At 40.9% G+C, this 22,159-nt stretch overlaps 2 protein-coding genes across 5 annotated transcripts in view; one reads left to right on the top strand and one right to left on the bottom strand.

Moving 5' to 3' along the window:
- The window catches only part of arhgap36 (Rho GTPase activating protein 36), an 81,747-nt gene extending 70,275 nt beyond the window's left edge, over nt 1–11,472 (top strand). For all 4 annotated transcript variants that reach the window (XM_085140025.1, XM_085140054.1, XM_085140045.1 and 1 more), the window contains exons 5-12: nt 3,075–3,291; nt 3,399–3,454; nt 3,939–4,089; nt 4,244–4,392; nt 5,789–5,959; nt 6,429–6,517; nt 6,623–6,849; nt 7,452–11,472. In XM_085140025.1, the coding sequence (XP_084996151.1) occupies nt 3,075–3,291; nt 3,399–3,454; nt 3,939–4,089; nt 4,244–4,392; nt 5,789–5,959; nt 6,429–6,517; nt 6,623–6,849; nt 7,452–7,783 (1,392 nt within the window). In that variant the 3' untranslated portion in view covers nt 7,784–11,472. The remainder of the gene's footprint in view (nt 1–3,074; nt 3,292–3,398; nt 3,455–3,938; nt 4,090–4,243; nt 4,393–5,788; nt 5,960–6,428; nt 6,518–6,622; nt 6,850–7,451) is intronic.
- Nucleotides 11,473–14,880: 3,408 nt separating this feature from the next.
- usp12b (ubiquitin specific peptidase 12b) overlaps nt 14,881–22,159 on the bottom strand; it is a 28,140-nt gene continuing 20,861 nt past the window's right edge. Inside the window, exon 10 of the mRNA XM_085140076.1 lies at nt 14,881–20,445. Coding sequence (XP_084996202.1) covers nt 20,344–20,445 — 102 coding nt within the window. The 3' untranslated portion in view covers nt 14,881–20,343. The remainder of the gene's footprint in view (nt 20,446–22,159) is intronic.

The following is a 22,159-nucleotide window of genomic DNA, read 5'->3' as shown; positions in this document are numbered from 1 at the left end:
CATCAGTGAGAACTTTGAAGATGAAACGAGGCTGGGTCTTCCAACATGACAATGATCCAAAACACACCGCCCGGGCAACAAAGGAGTGGCTCCGTAAGAAGCATTTGGAAGTCCTGGAGTGGCCTAGCCAGTCTCCAGACCTCAACCCCATAGAAAATCTGTGGCGGGAGTTGAAAGTCCGTGTTGCTCGGCGACAGCCCCAAAACATCACTGCTCTTGAGAAGATCTGCATGGAGGAATGGGCCAAAATACCAGCTACTGTGTGTGCAAACCTGGTAAAGACCTATAGTAAACGTTTGACCTCTGTTATTGCCAACAAAGGTTATGTTACAAAGTATTGAGTTATATTTTTGTTATTGACCAAATACTTATTTTCCACCCTGATTTACGAATAAATTCTTTACAAATCCTACCATGTGAATTCATGGATTTTTTTTTTCACATTCTGTCTCTCACAGTTGAAGTGTACCTCTGGTGCAAATTACTGACCTCTGTCATCATTTTAAGTGGGGGAACTTGCACAATCGGTGGCTGACTAAATACTTTTTTGCCCCACTGTATTAGTGATCGGTGGGAGCAGGCACTAAATCTGCTAACACTGTGTTTGTCACCAGGAAAGGCCTTGGTATGGAAATCTCTCTGCAGCGAAGCAAGCTGCTGATTTCCTTCTTATTGCCTGTTTTTGAGTGGCTTTTGATACAGCTTTTGGAGCAACTGTGGGCATATAGAACAGCTACATACATCTGTGAATTCAGATAGATCTAACAAGTGCATTTTACAGGCAAAAAACAAGAAACAAGCAACTCTGAGCCTTATAATCTTGCATAAATCTGCCACTTTATGCCATACCATAAATACTAAGAATGCTTTTTTTTGTTAAGGATATTGATTTTCCAATAAGATTACTGGTGGAATGGAAATGTCTATAGCATTGCAGGTCTTTGTTTAAAGGAAATAAACATGTGGAGATCTTGAATCATGAATATATTATCATGAATAATAAAGCAGCGGGAGCTCACTGGTGTTGTCACTATGTTGTGTCTGACAGGAGAATTATAGTGCAAGAGAACCTGCTGTAAGGACAGCTTGAAATATTATTTGATCTTGTACAGGGGCAGCGATGGCAGCATTAGACAGTGTTATGATGGATGATAGACAGGGATGGTCTCTCTCACATAAGTATTACAACTGTGCAAAACACCGAGCTGCACATGAAGTGGCAAACTATCCTGGATTTCAAACAGAATGACATGGCATAGCAGGTCATTTGCAGACTTTCTCTAATATTCAAAATGTGTTTCTGATGAAGGTTAAGATTAGAAAGAAGCAAATCATTTGCTGAATACAGTTGTTTTAGATCAACAAAGGTCAGCTTAAGTAAGTTTCTAAATGCATGAAGTCATCTGGATCCTGATTTGCAGAAAGTAGGAAAAAGTGGGCCTGTTGTGGAGGGCCGCACCAATAAGTTGGACTGGATAATTTATTTTATCAAAGGATGAGAAGCTGGGACTGTTGTGAAGGGCTACACCAATGTGAAAGAGTGGGCACCTAATATTTCTAAGGGGCCACATGAATAACTGGGACTGTTGTTGAGGGCTGGAGCAATAAGCAGGGCTGGGCAATTAATATTTCCAAGGACTGATAGTTAGGAGGACAGGGGGACTGTTGTGGAGAGCCACACCAATTAACTTATAAAGGCCCTTCACAACAGATCCAATTTCTCATGTGGCTCCTGCCCACCTGCTCAGGATATGTGGTTGTCTGCCCTCATTATCAGCTGTGGCTTGTCAGTTTCCACCTGTCACAAATTTTGCTATCCACCTGTCAGTCAGAGTATTCGATGTGTATGAACATAGTGAATATAAAGGTAACGCATTACTTTTTTATGAAGTTATGATGCTAATGTGTAGGTCACCCAAAATCCCATAGAACACCTGGATTTGCCCCAGAGCGCACCATTTGGGAAACACTGGCTGAGACCCCCGAAATGAAGAAAATTAGGAGTGGAAGTTGAAACAGTGCATATCAGATTGTATTGCACAGTTGATTACGTAAATAATGACTAAAAAGCATGGAAATGATGGCATAAACTAGTGTAAGTTTGCAAGTAAAGGTGGCTTTTCACTGATTTTTGCATAAATAAGGCCAAACTGCACATTTATTGTAGAAAACACAAATGAGTCATGTTCAGATGGAGGAAATATCTTCTCATTTCTGCAGTATGTTGCTGGACTGAGCTGTGGGGAATTTCTTGATGTTCCTCCAGAAACTATTTGCAGGCCATAGACATGTGATTTATATTTCTGTGGTATTCGGCTCCTCTGACATTTACTGCATGGTAACATCAAGACAAGCGATAGGAGCTGACTCTTCTCCTCTGCTGGCCTCTTCTCCTGCCATCCATCTTCAAATATACTTTCCATTTTCTGTCATCAGCGTCCCTTTGTCTTTCTCACATCTCATTTTCCTCTCTCGAGCCTGCACTGTCATCTGTTGTGAGCTTTTTTCCATCCCATTATCACCTCATACATATTTGCCTCAGCTTTCAGCGTCTCTTGCTTTTTTCCACACTAATGCCTGCCTTTCCTCGTTGTTTTCTGTGCTGGAGCATTTGACCTCACACGCTACTTTGTAAAACTGGAGTTTAGTAATTAATTATGGATTTTCCTACATATCTGGACCTTGTTCTGTTAACAGTGGTGCAAATGACTATGTGAGATGAAAGTCATAGCTAATAAATCGACAAAGAAATACCACCGATTGTAAAATTTCCCCTCATTTTAGTGACCTAACAACACTCACTCACACCACTTTCAATTGCAGCACACGGTCGTTTTAATGGAAAAAGCCCTAACTAACCCACAAAGAGCTACATAGCTTATCACCAAACAGCACTCAGTCAAACTTCACAACCAGCTGGAGAACATGATGAGATATTCAAGCACTATAAAGGAAGTTATCATCTTTAGGGACTGGTGAAGACCAAAAACTGAGCTAAAAAGAGAATAAATATTGTACTTTTATGTAAATTATGAACATATTATAGGCATATATGAACATTTTTTGCTCCACAGGGTGGTCTATCAGTGGACTCGATCTCTGACCTTGTAGAGAGTCAGTCTCGCCTGCTGGAAGCGCTGCAGCTTTCCCACCCGGCTGAACTGGAATTGATCAAGTCTCCGGGTGGCAGCTCGTCGGAGGGGAGGACCCAAACCAAGCTCAGCCTCAACCCCATCTACAGACAGGTGCCTCGGGTGCTGGAGAGGTGCTGCAGTCACATCGAGACCTATGGTGAGGTTTTAAGTCCCCCAAATTTTCAGCCTTTCAGTGTCATTTATTTGAGTCCATCCATATGTAAATTTTTAAAAGATGGTGTGTGGTAACATTTTGTATTCCAGGTCTTCAGATTGTGGGTATCTTCCGAGTCGGCAGCTCCAAGAAGAGAGTGAGACAGGTTAGGATAATTATTCCAATTAATTGAATTAAAATAATAAATTAATTTAAATTATTTTTATTTTCCACTAATAATATACCATTAATATTCTGAGTTTTTGTTGTTGTTGTTGTTTATTTGGGGTCCAACTCCTCCTGATGTGCTGATAACTGAGGAAAAAAGCTGGAAAAAATATACAGAAACTCGTTCATTCACATTTTCCCTGAAAAAAAAAAAACGTGGATTATTGCCAGCAGTAGAGGAGTGGTGTAGGTCTGCATGTCCCCTGATTCACCGTCGTGTGTTTCCTGTCGGTCTAAGCTGGATGCACGAATATAAAAATAATCTTTGAGGGAAAAGCTGATGATGTGTGAGATCCTGTTTTTGAGAAATGTGTCCATCGGGGAACCGTGGCCCCATCGTGACCCGAACATGAGTTTGAAGGCACTGTTGTTGTTGTTTTTAAACACTAATATGTGTGTTTGTTTGCGTGCACGCTCCTCAGCTACGGGAGGACTTTGACGTGGGCGTTGACGTCCAGCTGGATGAGGAGCACAGTGTCCACGATGTGGCAGCACTGCTCAAAGAGTTTCTGAGGGACATGCCGGATCCTCTGCTGCCCAGAGAGCTCTACCCCGCCTTCCTGCATGCCAACTGTATGCATGCGTCCCCCCAATACACACATACAGACACACACAAAAACACACACTGGCTTTAATGATTGAGTTTCAGTTTTTGTTTCAGTATAATTAGTGATGTGATGGGTAACTAACTTCCTCCTCCTGTTCCTCCTCTCTGGGCCTCCTGCAGTTCTGAGAGGAGCAGACCAGCTGCAGTACCTCCAGCACCTCCTCTACCTGCTGCCTCCCTGTAACTGCGACACACTGCTGCGCCTCCTCACCTTGTTACACACCGTGCAGAGCTTCGCACAGGACAGCATAGGAACCAACGATGAGGAGGTGGGACCAATGACTGATAAAGTCCTCCTCAGCCTTTGGAAGCTCTCGTAGTAGTGGCATCGAGGTCGAAGCCACACAAACACAAAATGAAAGCATTCACCCTAAAGGGCAGTGTCAATCCTTCAAGCACATAAATATAATATCATTTCCTAATCGAATTCCATCCATTTCCAGTAAAAAACACTCGTAACAGAGCAAAGAAACAAAGAAAGTTGGCACCACAGTGCAGTAACTGTTCCCACATTCAAAGACAGAAGGTGGTCGTTGGGGGTTCTTAGTTGTGGAGGAACTCATTGTATATTAGACTGTGTCGTTAACCTTCTTATTTTACCGCCATGTTTCTCTTAACATTCAGATTTTATGCTTGTGATTTATTCTTTGGAGGATGCTGATTTTAATTTTTAAACTACTGAAATTTCTTGTGTGTTTCATAAATATTATGCACATAAATGTTGTTATTATTATTGGTAGCACTTTATGATATTGCCACACTATTAAACATTATTAAGGTATTAGCAAGTGCTTACTTCATCATTTACATAGCATTACTCCTCCCATATATGCCATTTATAAATTCAGATATTTTGTCGTGATTATGATTATGTGTATTACTGGTAATGATGAAGTCATAGCTGTACATGGTGTAACAGTAACAGATGGATACACATATCTGTATTTATAAATGACATCTTAAAGTCTAATCATGTACAGTGAATTAAGCACTTGCTAATACTTTACTGATGCTTACCAGTGTGGCATTATTATAAAGTATTACCTTATTATTATGAGTAGTAGTAGTCGTAGTATTTTCCACTGCCTAAAGGTAATTAGATAATATTATTAAAGAAAAATCATGTTAATGATTTTGTTGGCTGTCCAGGATATAAAATTAGTGGAGAGAGAGTCAGAACTCTGCCAGAATAATTCCTCGGCTTCTTTTTGGTTGGCAGATGTTATTAATGTTGTCTTAGTGGTCGTCCTGAGGGTTAGGGTCTTGGCTGATACTTAACCAGATTACAAATGCAAACATTTCTGACTAACTGGCCTTTGTGAACACAGAGTTTTTAAGGTAGGTCCCTCAGTAAGTTGCACCTCTACCAGATGCTTTTGGGAGCTGTCGACAAGCAAGATGAAACGCAGAAAAAGCATGTTTAGTCAGTAAAACTGTCCAATTTGTCCGTTTTGCTCTCATGAAATACTGGAGAAAAATACATTGCATGAATATTCTGGTGTTGCTTCATTGCTGTCCTGACATTTACTCTGCAGATGCTTGTTGGTTCTCAGTAATGTAAAAAGAAATCCAACAGGATCACGTTTTGCAAACTTAATTTACCACAGCATATTCCATCACTGCACTTTGACCTCCATCACTGCCTCCTCTTCCTCTGCTCTCCAGATCCCCGGAAACAAGATGACGGCCGCTAACCTGGCCGTGATCTTCGGGCCGAACCTGCTTCAGAAGGAGCACGGGGGAGACGTGAGCCCGCAGGTGATGGGCATCGAGGACAGCACGGCGATCATCAGCGTCACACTGATGCTCATACAGAACCACAGGAGATTCTTCACGGTACTAGAAACACACAGCGCGCTTTCAGTCATTTGTGGAAGTGATTCAGAAATCTTTTATTATGTTACGCTCATTTCCAACTCGGCGTGTTTATTCTTGGACTCTACTAGAGCAGCTTTGCAAAGTTCACAATAATCCTTATTTATCTTATACCTGACCTCCCCTTTCTCTAAGTTCACTTTCTTCTGATTGGCTGCGCCTCAGGGCAGAGGAGGCTCTCTCATTAACACTATGTTAATCTGAAATCAGAGCTTATACTTAGTGCTCATGGTTTCAAAGTGTCAGACTAAATATTCATGTCCTGGCGACCTTGGACACCCTTATTATCTTCCAAGTTTGTCCAGGATCGACTGACTCTGCCCATTTCCCCCAGTGTGACTCCCCCTCACCAGACAGCTGTGATGTTCCAGCCGTCCTGGAGATGCTAATTATTTTCAGTGATGCTTGAATCTGATGTGTGTTCCTGCAGGTCTCTGCAGAGCTGCAGCAGGAGGTCCTGATGAGTCTGATCCAGACCGACCCGGACATCATCGACTACCTGCTGCGTAGGAAACTCAGGTAACCGTGAGTCAGTGGATCAGCCGTCATGAGATCTGGTGTTGGTTATGTTCGTCTGCACTAAGAAAACTTCAGTTTAACGTGCGTGTTTCTGCTCTGTCACAGCGGCAGTCACCTGACAGTGGAGAGCGGTAGCGAGTCCACCGGTCGCAGGGACACGGGGGCGTCTCTGGACTCAGTGGGAGCCTCCAGCGGCAGCCTGTCCCCACTGGAGCCCCCGTCACCGCTTTTCCCCCCGGATGGGAGCGGCGGTGATGGCAGCCTGACCAGCGAGGTCTTCCTGAACGTCCTCAAACTGAACCAGAACAGGAAGCGGCAGGACACCAGATACGGTACTAGTCTGCTTGAGTTTTTGTGAATGTGAGGCTCTGAAGACCTGAAGGAACTTCTCATTTAAAGTTGTTTCTTTCAAAAGAAAAATCAACATTTAAAACATTTAGATTAATGACAGGAGCAGGAACGATACCACAAAGCAAGGTTTTGAGGTTTTCAGCTGTGATCCTTGGTTTAGCATCTGCTTACTTGTCTTTTCAAGCAGTTGTTGATTTTTAGGTAAATTTCCTGCCTGAGACAGGAGTCTCTAGAAAACCCTGAAACAGTGCTCTGCAGTTTCACCACCATGTGTGAAAGCATCTCTGAGGGCAGTGTAATGTAACACAGACCACACGCTGGCTGCTGGAGGTTGTGGACGTTTGTGGGAACGATAAGTGTGCCGACAGCACCCCCTAGTGGCGGCGGGCGATGCTGACACAGAAGTTTTTTTTAACCTGTTCTATCTTAAATTTGCTCGGCAATCTGAAACATGTAAGAAATCCAGAAGGAAGGGGGCAAATACTTTTCACAGCGCTCTATGACTCATGTTACACAACTTTAAGATAATAAATAGTTTTTGTCTTTCAAGTTCTGAAACCGTGTCCTGTTCTTGGTCCTGCAGGTGAGGTCCCTCCTGGTAAATCCATCCGCCACATGCGTCAGTTCCACTCCCACCACAACCTGCTCAGCCTATCCCAGTCCTCCTTCTCTTCCTCGTCCTTGTCCTCGTCCTCCACCCCCAGGCTCCACGCTCAGGACTCGGATGCCCAGGACCGTCGAGGCCCGGGTCTGAGCGCCGCGCTGAGCTTCTCTCTGAGCTCGAGTCTGAGCGGCTCGACCGAGAACAGCATCTGGGTGAGGCAGACGCCGCAGGAGGAGAGCAAGCCGTCGCCGACCACTAATTTCTGGGACTTCTTCACCGGGAAAGGTTCCGGCTCAGAGACGATGGTATGATGAAGGGAGAGGAGAGAAACAACCGGTCAAGTTCCAGATTCACTTAAAGAGACGCTTACTGGTGTAAATAATACAGGTCTCTCCCTGACATTCCCACTTGACCTCATAACCGTCCTGCTGTGGGTTTTCCAAGCTGGAAGTTGGAATTTCCCACGTTTTTTGGCCCCTCTTGAACTCAGCATGGGTATGAATGAAAACTAGAAGAAATGAAGGACACAAACTTCTCAGACTCAAAAAAACGAAGGAAGAATAAATCAATGAGATTACCTGAAGGTGGATCCACTAATAAAAACGTGTACAGGATGGATTCATATTTTAAGCCCTGTTTCTACAACTGCATCTTCTGACACTCAGTGTACAGAAATCATACCAGGCATACTCCGTTTGTTTGTTTTTTCCTGCAACCTGCACTAAGCTGCTTTTGCAAATGTGATGTAGCTGCTTAACATTCAGTAATGATCTAAAACACCTGCAAAGTGTGTTTCCCCAATGAGCACTGCAGGTCAAAAAGCTCAGTGTGATTGCATCTGCAGTAAATTTGGTTAAAATGTCGATTATTATACCTGAATATGTAATTAGGATGTTTAACATTGAATCTGTGCCCTTGAAAATGGTTAAATAGCTAAAAAATGTACATAAAAAAGGCATTTCGAGAAGGTTTTCACCTATAAATCAGCCCTCAAAGCTGCAGCAGGTGGCTTTTGTTTCTCCCATCAATGGAGACAAAAAAAACCTTACATACACCTGTTCCCCCTCTGGGTTTTCAGGTTTTAGAAAGTAAAGTGCGGGACTTTGGCCAAACATGAGAGTTTGCAAAACCAAACAACAACAAAAAAACCCTGATCATTGCCATCAAATCGTGCTAGGAGTGGTGTTTTAAGCAGCACAGGCAAGCTAAGCACAAATAAATAGAAATAGTGGCATTGGTGTCGCCCACTTACGTATAAATTAAGTATAAATTAAGAAGCCTGTGTAGGTTCCCAGTCGTCCAGTTCACGATGGTCCAGTCACCTTCTGTTCAAGCTCTTAAGACTACAAATTAAGATCTATGCCGAAAACTTTAACCTGGGATAGTGGGGTTCAAACCCAATATGAAGCCAAAATTCAGCATAGGTTTATGTTTTATGCTCTAAGAAGAACTCTGTTGGGTCGGACTTAAAACAAAGAGCCCCTGATTTTGAGAGGACTGTTCTTTATTTCTGCCTACTTCAGCTTTAATGGTAAATGTGTCAGTGTGAGTGGAGTCAGCCAAAGATTGTCTTCTTTAGTTTAAAACAGTAAACTCTGTCTATTATTCTCCGATTTCACATCCATATTTTAATTCTAGATTCTGCTTGAGTAGCTTTACAAATCGTGCAACCGCCTCCGATCAACTTCTGTCTGAAACAAGTATTTTCAGTCCCCGTCTTGAGAATGTGGCATGACTGAATTCATCCGGACTGTGTCCAATGCACTTGGAATCTGTTTCCTTTGAAATGTTGCTTTAAAGATGAAGACCAGGTCTGCAACCACTCACAGTCAGTTGCCGTCTTCAAAGCAATGTTAGCTCATCAAGGCGGCAATAAGGCGGAGTCAGCCTGCTGTCAGTTTGGCGTTGAGATTTGTGATAAGATGGCAACTAATTATAATAAATCTGTGAAAATTGCAAACCTGTTGCTGTCTATATAAGCAGAAATTCTAATTGGCATTAACTACTTACATTCAGTGTCCAGCCGGAACCTCAAAGATTTCGATTTAAAGCAGAAATTCCTCCACAAATAATGACGTAGTTGCTGTAGGATGGCAATTTAACTGCAACATCACAGAGTTGCTCAGCAACCAGGCTTTTATAAAGGAATATAACCAGAATACATACAGCTGAAACCTGAAACCAGATGGTAATCCATCTGCATTTATAAATAAAACTGCACTTATTTGCAAACCTCTTCCAGTCAGTCAGGAAGGTTGCCTCCAATCTTTTGTGCAGTAACCTTGAAATCAAATGGGTCTGATTTGAAGTTGAGGATGTTCATTGCCCAACCTCTGGGTGGCCATTTGGTTGCTGCAACTTTCTGCAATTGACAGCAAAAAAAAAAAAGATGCAACTTAGCAAAGAGCCTGGCAACCAGTGAGAGGTTTCCATTCCTGTTTAGTATGACTGAACCATAAAGCAGGTGGGTGAAGCTTTAAGGCAGGTGTGCCTGAGGTGAGTATCAACTCTCACTGATGTCATACTGATCCAAGGCTAATTAGCTGGTGTTTTTTCAGGGATTATTTTTACATACTAATTATACATTTGATTTGTTGGCCTTGGTGTCTCAAACGTTGGCTACTTTAACAGTATGACATCTAAAATCTAAGAAAGTTTTCTTTTTTGTATTTTAAAGCAGCTCAGAGGGACTCCTGCTATTATCAGCAGCACATCACAGACACACCAGTTTGGTCATATGGAAGTCAAAAGATTGAAAATGGAGCCAACGCTGGTGGACTGATCAGAAGTTTCTTTTATATAATGAAAGTTTACTTGTAATCACTACAAGTTGTGTTGCCTTTGAGTTGTAAGCGGTTCTTTTCACAGATTGAGTCACTTTAAGTTCCCCACTTGTAAATAGCAATGAAGTCTATCCAGAATTCACCAACTTTTGGTATACTGTATTTTTTGTAAACCAGATTTAACATTACTGTACCTCCGTATGTCACATCATATCAGTACAGACATGTGTTCCCAACCAAGTCCTAACGTCTCCTCTTAATACCAACATATTGTGATGCACTGAGCGGCCCAGTAAAAGCTGCATATTTCTTCGATCAGCTGCAGCTGCAGAGAGGAGAAGCAGCCCTTCAAACTTGTCTGTGGAAGCTTGTTTGTGCCACTATAAAAGAAAATGCCATCCATATGTCAATAAAGTATAACCCTCGCTTACCAATATGCTATATTGCTAATTGTTACATTTTATTCATTTGTGGAACTTCTTCCTTTAAGGCACCAGGTGTCCAACTCACAATTTTGGGTTATCATCACAAACCCTACCTACTAACTCAATCGTCTAAAAATAATAGTGTTTTCAGTGTTTCAAGTCATTTACTCGATATCAAGTTTAAAAATGTTGATATATGGTTAACAAAAATGTTTTTGTTGGGGGTTTTTTCTGTGTCACAAACAAGCTTCCATATGTGCCACATCTTTCGGACACAAACATTCTGACTTGCATCAATCCCGTGTATAAATGCATCCATGCCTGCTTTAAAGGTTATTATGATGTGTCAAAATTCATTAAACCAACAGGAAAGTACAAAGATCCGTCTTCAGCAAGATTTCAGAGGTGCTGTTGCCCTTTTTACCACAAGAGGGCGATATTTGCCAATTCATTGCAAACGTTAACATCCCCAACATACATGGTTTTTCCTACAGTCTGTGCGCACACTCAGTGTACAGATAAACAAAATAGGTTTGGGAATAGTGCCAAACAACTAGCAACTTGTTGTACAAAGATATATATTTTTGTTGTCGTTTTTGTATCCGGTTCTAATTTCTGGACTTGTGCACTCCGTCCTTCACCCTCAGCAGGTGAATGTATCATTTTTTCTGTCCCTGTAAAAGAAACGAGGCATTTCTTTTTCTGTATTGTTGTAAAATCCATCAGTGTTTGTGTGAACCTGCTGTTTGAGAATGTACCACCTACCTGCAGAGAATTAAATGTCAAACTGCCTCCTGTGTCATTGTTTACTGCTCACGGTGCAGCCAGAGTGGGATAAACGCACTGAGTCAGTGCGCCGCTTCAACGGGTTCTCGGAGCTGGAGTGCGGTCATGCTTTTGGCATCGGGACAAGCATCTTAAGAGCAATAATGTCAGAAGACAAAAAAGCCTCCAGGGGTGGATGATCTCACACAGAATAGGCAGGCAGAAAGCTTTTCAGCTTCCATGTAAAAACTGGAGAGCTCTCTTTTTTTTTCACGAAATGCCTGCAGTCAACCAGTATCCTCAGTTTTATATGTTTGCAATGTTTGCATAACTTGACTTTCAGCACAAAATACTAGGTTTGTAAACAGCGTCACTGTGGATTCTGGACCATCCAGCTGTCTGCTGATGCTGTGTTAACTTGAAGTAGCGGTTCCCTGCTTTTCTGGCTCATGGCTCCTTAACTTGAAGCAAACTTTCAGGAAAACTGAGGTTGCAGAAAGAAATCCTAATTGCTGGTTGTGGCAGCTGAGTGAAGAGCTACGGGCTTTAACCCAGAGAGGGAAGCTTAAGTCTTTGTGGGGTTTTTTTAAGTTATAAAAGGGGGGAAAGGGTTTAAAATGTGAAATAATTTATATTCACACCGTTTTCAGATGTTTTAGGGTTACTGCACCTTTTTCTAAAACAGTGTTACACAATACTGACTTTATTGTGCTATGCTGCAAAATAAACCCAATCCCCCCATATTAGGACACTTTTTTTCTTTACATGTACCAGGTCCAACTGTCCAAATAGAGAGAGAGGACAAATATGCCTCTCAAGCAGGCAACAAACAACCTCAAGTCTCAGGAGGTTAATTTTGTACAGCAACAAGTACAAATATTAAATAAACTGCAGTCACGGTAGACTGGCACAAACAACTGATTGCAGGTAAATAGTTGTTTTCTGGGCTTCTACAGCAAATGTTTGTTTTTTTAAAATAAATAGTCCCTTTAACCTTTCAAGCTTCTTTTTCTTAAATACTTCAGTGGAATTTATTTATTTTTTAATTTTTCAAGTTTTTCACTGTGCATCCGTTTTTAGTTTTTTTTAAAACCACATCATCAGAATCCTCTATTTATATCGACTTTAAATATGGACAGTGCTTGTACAGCACCCGAGCAACCTCTCATTTCTGCATTTTTTGCTTCCAAGGAGCCAGACTGTCTTGTAATTTTTTTAAAGTGGTCTTGGGCATCAGTTCGCAGGCTTTCTGAAGGTCTGTTAAGAGTTCTCTTTGGACCTGCTTTGTCACCCATTTCCAGTACAGTCCTTGTACCTGACCATTTTCAGAGTAATACATTTATTTATTTTTTAAGCCACTTTTACACTGATCTACGAAGCATAGCATTTGAACATAAAAGGTCTCCTAATGGACCACTGCTGTGTCTACTCATTACAGACAACTTAGCAAAGAGCCATTTTAACCAATTTTAGTTACTCATCCTGAAAAGATCCAACTCATTAGATTACGAGCATCTAGCTGCTACTTACCCTCTTAATTTCTGTTCAACCGGCAAAGATGTGACTATTTTTTTCACACAACTGCATTACCTCCTCTTTTCTGCATGTATGTTTTAAAAAAAACAAGACGCTATAGTCAAACATTATCAATGAAAGAGACTGAGAGCAGAGTTGAGTTATCATCAAAACCAGTTTGTGTTTTATTTCAGTTTGGACACCATCAGAACCAGCCGTCATTCCCAAACTTCACTGCATCTCCACGGATTCAGAATGAACGTCAGACAGCAGCAGCCCCACAAATACAAACACCAAGAGGACAACTTGGTTACTGGTCCTTCAGATCAGTCTGTAGTCGCAGACTCTGCATGAACAAAAAACCCTCCTGTGTTCAGCTGGTACAAAAATATGCAACCATTTAAAAAGAAGATTCCCTTACTTGTGTTTACCTGACCTTCAGTTTAACAGTGTTGGTCTCGGTGAGGCTGCTGCTACTTTGCACACTAAAAACATACATTAGAGTGTTAATGATGCATTCAGTCACTGTATGTCCGTCACATACTGTGTTAAACACATTTATTTGGTGAGTCTGAAAAGGGGAGTGATGTGGACGACCAAAAGCTCTGAAGAGACTACTGTTAAAGGAAAAATCCACCTGTAGCTGTCAGTCGGTGCTTCTGACTCCTCCCCCACACCAACAAAAGCTGTTGCATTTCATCAATTTCCCATAATGCTGTTCAAAAAGCACACAAGGGATGCTTGACTGCTGCCTTCTGTTACTCGCTGACGTATATGCTTAATTTTAGATAAATAAAATCTATAAAACAATAAAAGCAATAATAAAAATGACCAGATGAAAATATTTCTCTAAAAGGAACTTTTTATATTTTAGGCTGCAAAAACTGGCCTCTGTCTCTCCACTTCTTTTCTTCTGACAATATTTTAATACTCTTGGAATTGAAGGTGTAGCTCCAAAGCTTTCACTCGTTGCTGATGACATTTTATTTTACAGTGCTTAACAAATTTATTAGACTACCACCGAATGTAAGGGTTAAGCCACAGCTGCTGTATTTTTACGTGTCTGTAATGACTATTATTTACTTGCACTCCTGACATAAATGGTTTTAGGGGTTGAATGTTATACTAAATTTCTGACTTCTCTGAGAAGTCCACAGTGTCGGCTCAAATTTGAGTATAAAAACAAGAATTCAGTTTGTTTTCTGCCTATTAAATATAAATTTAGTTTTATTAATTAATTAATTATTAAGTTATTAAGATATTTCTTCAAAACTTGGACAGGTGTTTTACTTCTTGCAAATGCTTTGGTTGGTTTTGGTTTGCATGGAAGAAGCCAACTTGTTTGCAAACATTTGCCAACTATTTGCGGAATGATAGTGAAACTGAAAATTACAACGCAAACCTGAAACGGAGAATGGTCATCTTCAAAGTTGACTGGAGCTTTAACTTTCAAGGTGAACAATGGTTGCACACTTTTTCCAGTTAGTGATTGCAAATAGATGGCCATATTTTGTGCAACCACGGCAATCTGCTAAACCCAATGCAATAACAAAGTGGTTTTTGGTGTAATAACCTCTTTGTGACCGATTTCACCCATCGACAGCCGGCAAACTCCAGCAACCACTCCCACATCTTAGCTAAAAAGCTCCACATTACCTAAGATGTGGAGAACTTTTGCATTAGACATAACAACGGCATCTGCAATATCTATAAATTAGTGCTGTCAAGCATATAAATGTGAAAGTTAAATATAGCGAAAACTTTGCAGTGGAACTACTTGAAGCTCAATACTAATATATACCATCTCCCTCAGTTTCTGTCAATCCAGTATAGTCGTTTTTCTGTGTTCTTATAGACATGGATCATCATTAGAACACAATCAGGACTACACAAAATGAAACAAACACCAACACCAGCTGCTGATTTATTTTAATCCTTTATGTAACCTAAAGTGGATTTTTCCTCTAACACTGTGATCACATATCAGGTTTTGGACAATCATGTATTTTTTTGCACACCAAAATCTAATAAGAGGATGTCTATAAAGTGAGTGTATGTTAATAAACTCACGGCTCCATTGTGACCATTCCATATATTTGGGTTTGTTTGTTTTGGCCTGCCCGGTGTGCCAGATGGGTGGGGTTTGCAATTTTTAAAGCACCAGGCAGATTGAAGATATCAACCATAAGAAAGGTATCTTTGAGAGATAACGTACACTAATATTCTTGATCTAGATTTGTTGATTATTCCAAGCAAGCAATTATTTATATTCCAATAATAACATCTGTATTTATGTACACATCTCTCACTTCACACTCCCCAAATTAGATCAAAATAAATCCTCAGATTTCCAGAGCTGCCTACAAACAGCAGACAACAGTAGACAATCAAAATTAGTAAAATACATAAAAATAAAAACAATGCAGAACATCAAAGGAAAAAATGTTAACATGGACATTCATAATAATAATATTTAAATAAAAAGAGCCTTGCTTCAACATAAGCATCCAACACATTGTACAGCCAAAGGTTTCAATGAATTCTGGTTTTCATATTAAAAAAAAAAAAAAAAAAAAAGGCTTCCAGCTGAATCTGTGGACTTCCATCTCCCTAATAATGTGCTTTTGTGCTTGTCTGTGTTTATTTACATTTTGAGTACACCTACACTTTGTTTATTTAAAAAAAAAGAAAAGAAATAAAAACAATATAAACATCATTTGGTATGTATGAACGCAACTTAAAGAGTCCACAGATTCTGTTGGTGTTTCAAGTCATTTGCAGCCAAAAATGACTTTCTTAAATGTCCGAAAGTTATAAAACTACTAAGCCCCCAAGAAAAAACAAAACATAAAAATTGCGCATCACTTTTCTTTAATGTAGATTACTTCCTTTAAGTTGATTAGTTAAAGAGCAGCACAGACGTGAAAGAGAAATAGTGTTGACTTTGAACCTTCGACTCATTGAGTGAAGTGTTTCGGATGCATCGTCAAGGAAGTCGCTCGATCTCCTCCCAGTCGTTTACACAGATTTGAGAACTTTGAGCCAAATGAGGTATTTGTTCAGTTATACTATTTGTAGTTGTAATTTTATGTAACATAAATGGACAGAATGACTTTGGAAGAGGCTGACAGTGATTTAACTTTACCTACCCTGATCTAGATTGGTCATATTGCTGTTACCTTGAAACCAAGATAACGTGATTGGTTGGATAACCCATATTTTGCAGGATTCTGCAACATGCGGAACTAACAGACACATGTCAACTTTATACTGAGGAAATACAATATAGGCGCTGCTGAAAGCAACTTTATGCAAACTAGACAGGCTAAATCTCACCTAAACCTAACCAGTGTGCAACAAAGGTCCATATTGGGTGAAAAACAGGGTCACCACCTTCAGTCTCCTCATTAGCACTGTATTTGTGTTCAACATGGCCATTATAGCATTAGAGCACCAAAGCTAGAGGACACCTGGTGTGTAACGGATGCATCTGGATGAGAATGCGTTGGAAAAAGCAGGTTAAGGCCAGGGCTCTGGCTGCACGACGTCCAACTTTAAACTTTCTCGTGCTGGCAGAACTAACAGAAAGGCTTATGCAGCAAAGAGAGCGAAATCCACAAGCTCACATTATTTTGTAACATATTTTGGCTGCTCTGTGTTACGGACATAAAACCTGAATGATGATAAAAAGTGTCACTTAGCCACTTTTCAGAGCACTTAAATTTTTCTTTGAAGAAATGAAAATTACTTTGCAATATTTTGGGGGATGTGATACGCCTTCAAGACTCAACCTGAATTCCCTTACATTTGTTTACTTTTTAACTCTGGGAGTCAGGACTTTGACAAGTGCTAGGTTGTGGTAAAGTGAAAACACTGTACAGCCACAAGCATGAATGCTGTTACTTTCACTAAATTGCACGATTGAAGGTAAAAAATGACAAGTTTACTGACAAATATTTAAAAGTGCTTTTCAGTTTTAAAAGCGGAGACAGCAACTTCACCGTATTGCGATGCAACCAAATCCACATGTCACAGGTCAAGCAGCAGCCCTATTTTTTATTTATTTTTTAAATTTGACTGTACATGTTAACATTCAAAACTCAACAGCTATATAATATAAACACCTTAAAGGCTGCATAGAGCTTTTTTTCCAAATCCGCTTTGCATCTGCTGCAGCTCTGTTATGATGGAGTAATAGCATGGAGGCCTATCAGCTTGGGAGTGTAAAATATACAACAAAATAACTAAACTGGGGTGAAAAAAAGGGTAACTATATTTGGTTTGTGCAATTAATAAGAAAATAACGGAGGCGGAAAGGGTTAACCCACAGGTGGAAAGTGAGACCGAGGCTTTAAAAAGGCTTCTCCTCAGATCAACTCAATCAAACCCTGTTTGTAAGTTTTAATTCTGTTTCTCAAAGTTGGCAAGTTTAAGATCTTTAAATATTTGGTCTTCATCATACTAGAGAAATGCAGTAATTTGAAGACCTGAGTTCAAACAGGCAGTCAGGTATGCAAGCAAATATGTCAAACATGTTGTGACCCTTGAAATCTTAAATTCCGAAAGTTTTATTCGGAAGCAACTGGAAGACGTGACGCTGGACTTTCAGACATTTTAAGGACAAGAAAGAAAACAAAAACAGACCAACACTTAATTTTCTGTGTTCTGTGACTGTACTGGACACACAGCCCTAGAGACCAGCTGGTGGCATTTGGCAACCACTGGTTGCTAGGGAAAATTGTATGTTCCTAGATGGGTTGGCAAGTGGTTGCTTTCAGTAGCTAGCATGGAACTGGTCCCAAAGAGGTATACCGCGCTGAACCGAATGCCCCCTTGCGATTTCTTTGGTTGCTAGCAGGTTGCCGTGGTCACCGGTAGTTTGCATGAAGGACTCACAAAATACTCGACAGCTGGCAGTGCAACTGCAAAATGTGTGACGCAAACTGAAAAACTGAGACCTTTAAAGTCAAATATCGATAAAGCGACCACAAGTTGGAGGTTTTGGATGCAGTACCCTGGCAAAAGCCAGCAACCACTTGACAACTGGTTGGAGGATAAACTTTTGGTCACCGGATAATCACTGACCTGTCTGTAGGCCTGTGTGACTGAAGCCTTGCCAATCTGAATTCAGCACCACAAAGACGGCAGCAGAGCCTGTCAGCAGTTTTAAGATGAATCTGTAGTAAAGAGAGCTTGAAAAAGTTCTAAATGCAAAAGGTGTCTCTCAGGTTTCTAACCCCTAATGGGGGTCGACCCTTTGGAAGTAGTTGTTGTTTTTAGAAATGAATAAGTGCAGTTTCTTCCTTAAGCTGTCAAGACCAACATCACCTGGATGACCGAGAACCTACACAAACACATTCATCTGTAATATCCTTAAATAAGAAGAGAGAAAGTAAACATAAATCTTGGTTATACTTGTGAATTTTACTATGTAACCCAGTTCTCCACTTTTACCCCTCTAAAGGAAGACTGCAGTTAATTATTTTTTGTCTAACCTACCTACATATGCAAGTTTTACTTTTTTTTTTTTTTTTTAACTAAGGAAGAAGAAATCCTGCCCAAAATTATCCAGTTACGTGATCACTTGAAGCACTACTTACTGGAATCACAAAATGCTCAGCTGATTAATTAGCTTCAATCAGCTGCCCAGAGTAGCGCTAACATTCAAGTAACTCAATTTAGCCCATGCTGCAATTTAATGAGCATTTCAGAAACAGTAAGATAACCACGATGCAGCTCATCTCACAGGATGCTTCGCCCCTAAATCTGAAGCTACTGTTGATGCTGAGGAGGGGAAGCAATTTGAAAGCGGCCGAGACAAACATACGAAAGAGACGGTCTTACTGCAATAAAATGAACCGAGTAGCCGAGCATCAGCGGATCACATCCGCAGACCTTTAGCATCACTCAGCGTCACCAAAGGCTGCAATTTACGATTCTGGAGTGGAAAACGTGTTATGTAAAAACCTGACTGCCTGCCAGAGCTGCAGCTGCACGAAAAACACTTAAGCCAGAGTCAAAATTGGCGTGGCTGAAACTGCGAGATGAACCAGCTGTAGAAGGGTAAAGGCGTGTGTGCGCAGAGAGGCATCCAAAAGCACATGAGACAAACTCGACAAACTTCGACACTGCGTGTCGTGTAGTGTGTAAAGTGGATATCAGAGCTGACTTAAAGGAAAAAAAAGCACTAGTCTCATAGTGCGTCCCTTTAAAAAGAAAAAGAAAAAGTACAAATGTGCATATTGTGGCATCTTTAAAAAAGTCAGACATGTTACAACAACACATCCTGGAGAGCAAAGGAGCATGTGCTTGCTGTCAAAACCATGAGAAGCTGGCATTTTAAAAATTAGCTTATGCTGTTGAAATACTTCCTTTGAGCTCTTTTCCCTCCCCCACTGTGGCACCATGAGTGGCTCAAAATGGCACAACACACCAGGAAGTTTAACCACCAGCCACTTTAGACACTCTAGATGCTCTGGAATCTAGAACAGGACTGTTGGTGATCCAAAGGATTGGACTAAAAAATATAACATGTGGCAAAGTATTCTTTTCTTTAAACAGGGTTGTTTAAAAAAAAATTATATAAGCTGCAAATTGTACTTTTGGTCAACGGGTTTCACTTTTTTCTCTTTATTTTTTTAGTTAAGAATTTTAAACCTGAAACAAAGAGCTTTACTCATGAGTGTGGGGAACATTTCAGCTCCATCAGCACCTCCCTGGTGGCTGGTTTCCATTTCAACCATCGCCTGTAACACTGCGCAGGACGTGATTGGCAAAACTTCACTATACAAAACACCGCAAACTATCATCAAAGCGCCGCGCTCACATTCAAGCCGTTCACTCACTACAGGTAGTGTCAGTGGTTTTGCTGTGACAGGTGGGACGTCTGACAGTGCCGTCAGACGTTAAAGGAATCTTTGGGGGAGTTGCGTGTCAGTGCAACAAGCCACAAAAAGGGCCGACTCGGACCTTAACCCCCCGACACCAGTTGCATCCAAAACAGCTGGTTATGCCGCATCATCTTCTCCTGCTCGTCCTCCACATGTCAGCCTCTTGGATTGGTCAGTCTGCCCACAGTGCAAAGCGAGTGTTGTGGAATCTGCCAGGGGGTGTGTGGGGGGCTCTAGTGGATGTTTTTTTAAAATATATTTTTTAAGGTGCTCTGCTGCAGCAGTGTGGACACAGAGGATTTGAACGGTAATCCAGAAGGCTGTCACAAGACCTGCCGCACACGTCTCAACCCGTCCCGAGTGGCACTCCAGTGTAGCTCCGCCTACAGGAAATAAGCCTGGATACTTAAGTGAGGGCGGAGCAGGTGGCTGCCATAAGCCCCTCCCCCCTCTGTTGAGTGACAGTCTGTTGGGGACTTACGACCGCCTTGGTTCAGTCTCTGGACTGGTAGAACAGGATGTATCCTGACTCAGAGTTCTTGGAAATGTCCGAGGTCAGACCGTAGAACTCCTCGATCGCCTGCGCGTCAATTTTCTACGAGGGAAGACGACAACAGAGGTTAGAACCCGTATCAGGATACAGTAATAGCCTGGATCTGGTTCTCCTTGTTTTTGCTTTCAAAGCAGTGTTAACTTCACTGGCCAATAGGTTTTCATTTTTTTCTTTTTCCAACCCAATATTTTTAAAAAAAAAATATATATCTTACAAAAAAGAAAGGAAGAAAAAGATTTACAAAAAACTTATTCTGCAAAGTTACGTAACTTTAGGCATTTAAAAAAAATCATATTTGAATGACAGTTTCATGCATTTTCTGGCCATGATTTTTAGGGCATCTCTCCTCATTCATTTCGACAGAGGCTTCAAAATAACTATCCAAATATCTGCAAAGATCCACAAGTGGGAAGAAGAGTTTCTACGAGGATCCAATGTGAGAATTAATAAATTAATTATTTGCGCCATTTTAGCAAATGTGTGCATATATAAGGAACGAAGAAACAATATGTTTATATGGAAGGTTTTGTGTGCACAATTCTCAAAATGAATAAATAAATTACTAGGGATGGGTATCTTTTCGGTTTTATCCGATACCGGTGCCAAACCGGTACTTTTGAAACGGTGCCGGTGCTTAAACGGTGCTCAAACCGGTGCTTAAAGAATGGAGAACACAAAATTGGTCCAAAAACCTCTCATGTTCAGCTGGGTTTTTTTTGTAAAAAGATAACAATGTTAGCCTTTTCTGCAGCTATGGGGCATATATGGTATCACTCTTGGCTGGAAGCAGTGCTTAAACAATGGAAAAAACACAAATTTTGTCCAAAAACCTCTCATGTTTAGCTGTTTTCCACTCTTTCTTTGGTCATTTTAGCCTTTTTGGCCAGGGTGAAGGGAGTATCTGCCATCAAACAAGAAGACAGCCGCATGTAGCTATGATGGTGTTTGCTAGTTCACCTTAGATGCATTAATGTAATAACGTGGTTAAACTACTCAACGTAAATTACACACGAACAACATTAATCTACCGATGTTACTAACTCCGGGTCCGATAACAGGCACCACACCCGCAGTAAATGCGCTCGGTGTGAGGTCTCACAGCAAGCTATCAAATACAGTGCATTTCTCGGCTTTAAAAAAAAAACCCGCTATGCGTCGCCAGGTGTTTCATCTGATTCGAGGTGTTACCTCCTTTGCACAGTATCAGCTTAAAGCACTTGTTGCAGGCTGCTGAGTTTGCATCTTTTGCTGTGAAGTACAGCCAGACTTTTGACCGCTTCGCCTTGGGCGTTTTTAATCTGTAGCTCAACTCTAAAAGAACGTACGTACCTGGACCCGCCTACTATCCTCGGAAACTAAAATGATTGGCTGGAATCCAAAGTGTATCATTCCATACCAGTTGGTGGCGGTAATGCACCTTTCAGTTGTTTGCCAACCGCCAATACAAATGTAAGGAAGAAGAAAGTGTGTCACAGCTCAGGAAAAAAAAAGCACCGAAATGTGCGCTGCTTTTCGGTCTAGTTACTACCGTTTATGTCAGAACCGGTGCCATGATGGCACCGGATACCGGTACCCATCCCTATAAATTACCATTTATTTATTTTATTGTACCGTTTTATCTTCATTTTATCTTGTTTTCTGAATGTCACTTAAGCTTTTCTAGGGGTTTTTACTTCTTTTGTTATTGGATGTCGTCTCTGAAAATTCCTTTTACATTTTCCACCGTGGTTGAAACATAACCTATTATAAGCACATC

This window comes from Neolamprologus multifasciatus, chromosome 3 (assembly GCF_963576455.1).
Source record: "Neolamprologus multifasciatus chromosome 3, fNeoMul1.2, whole genome shotgun sequence".
In the NCBI taxonomy this organism is placed as follows: domain Eukaryota; kingdom Metazoa; phylum Chordata; class Actinopteri; order Cichliformes; family Cichlidae; genus Neolamprologus; species Neolamprologus multifasciatus.
Note: the sequence above shows the minus strand (reverse complement) of the source record. Positions and strands in the feature narration are given on the sequence as shown.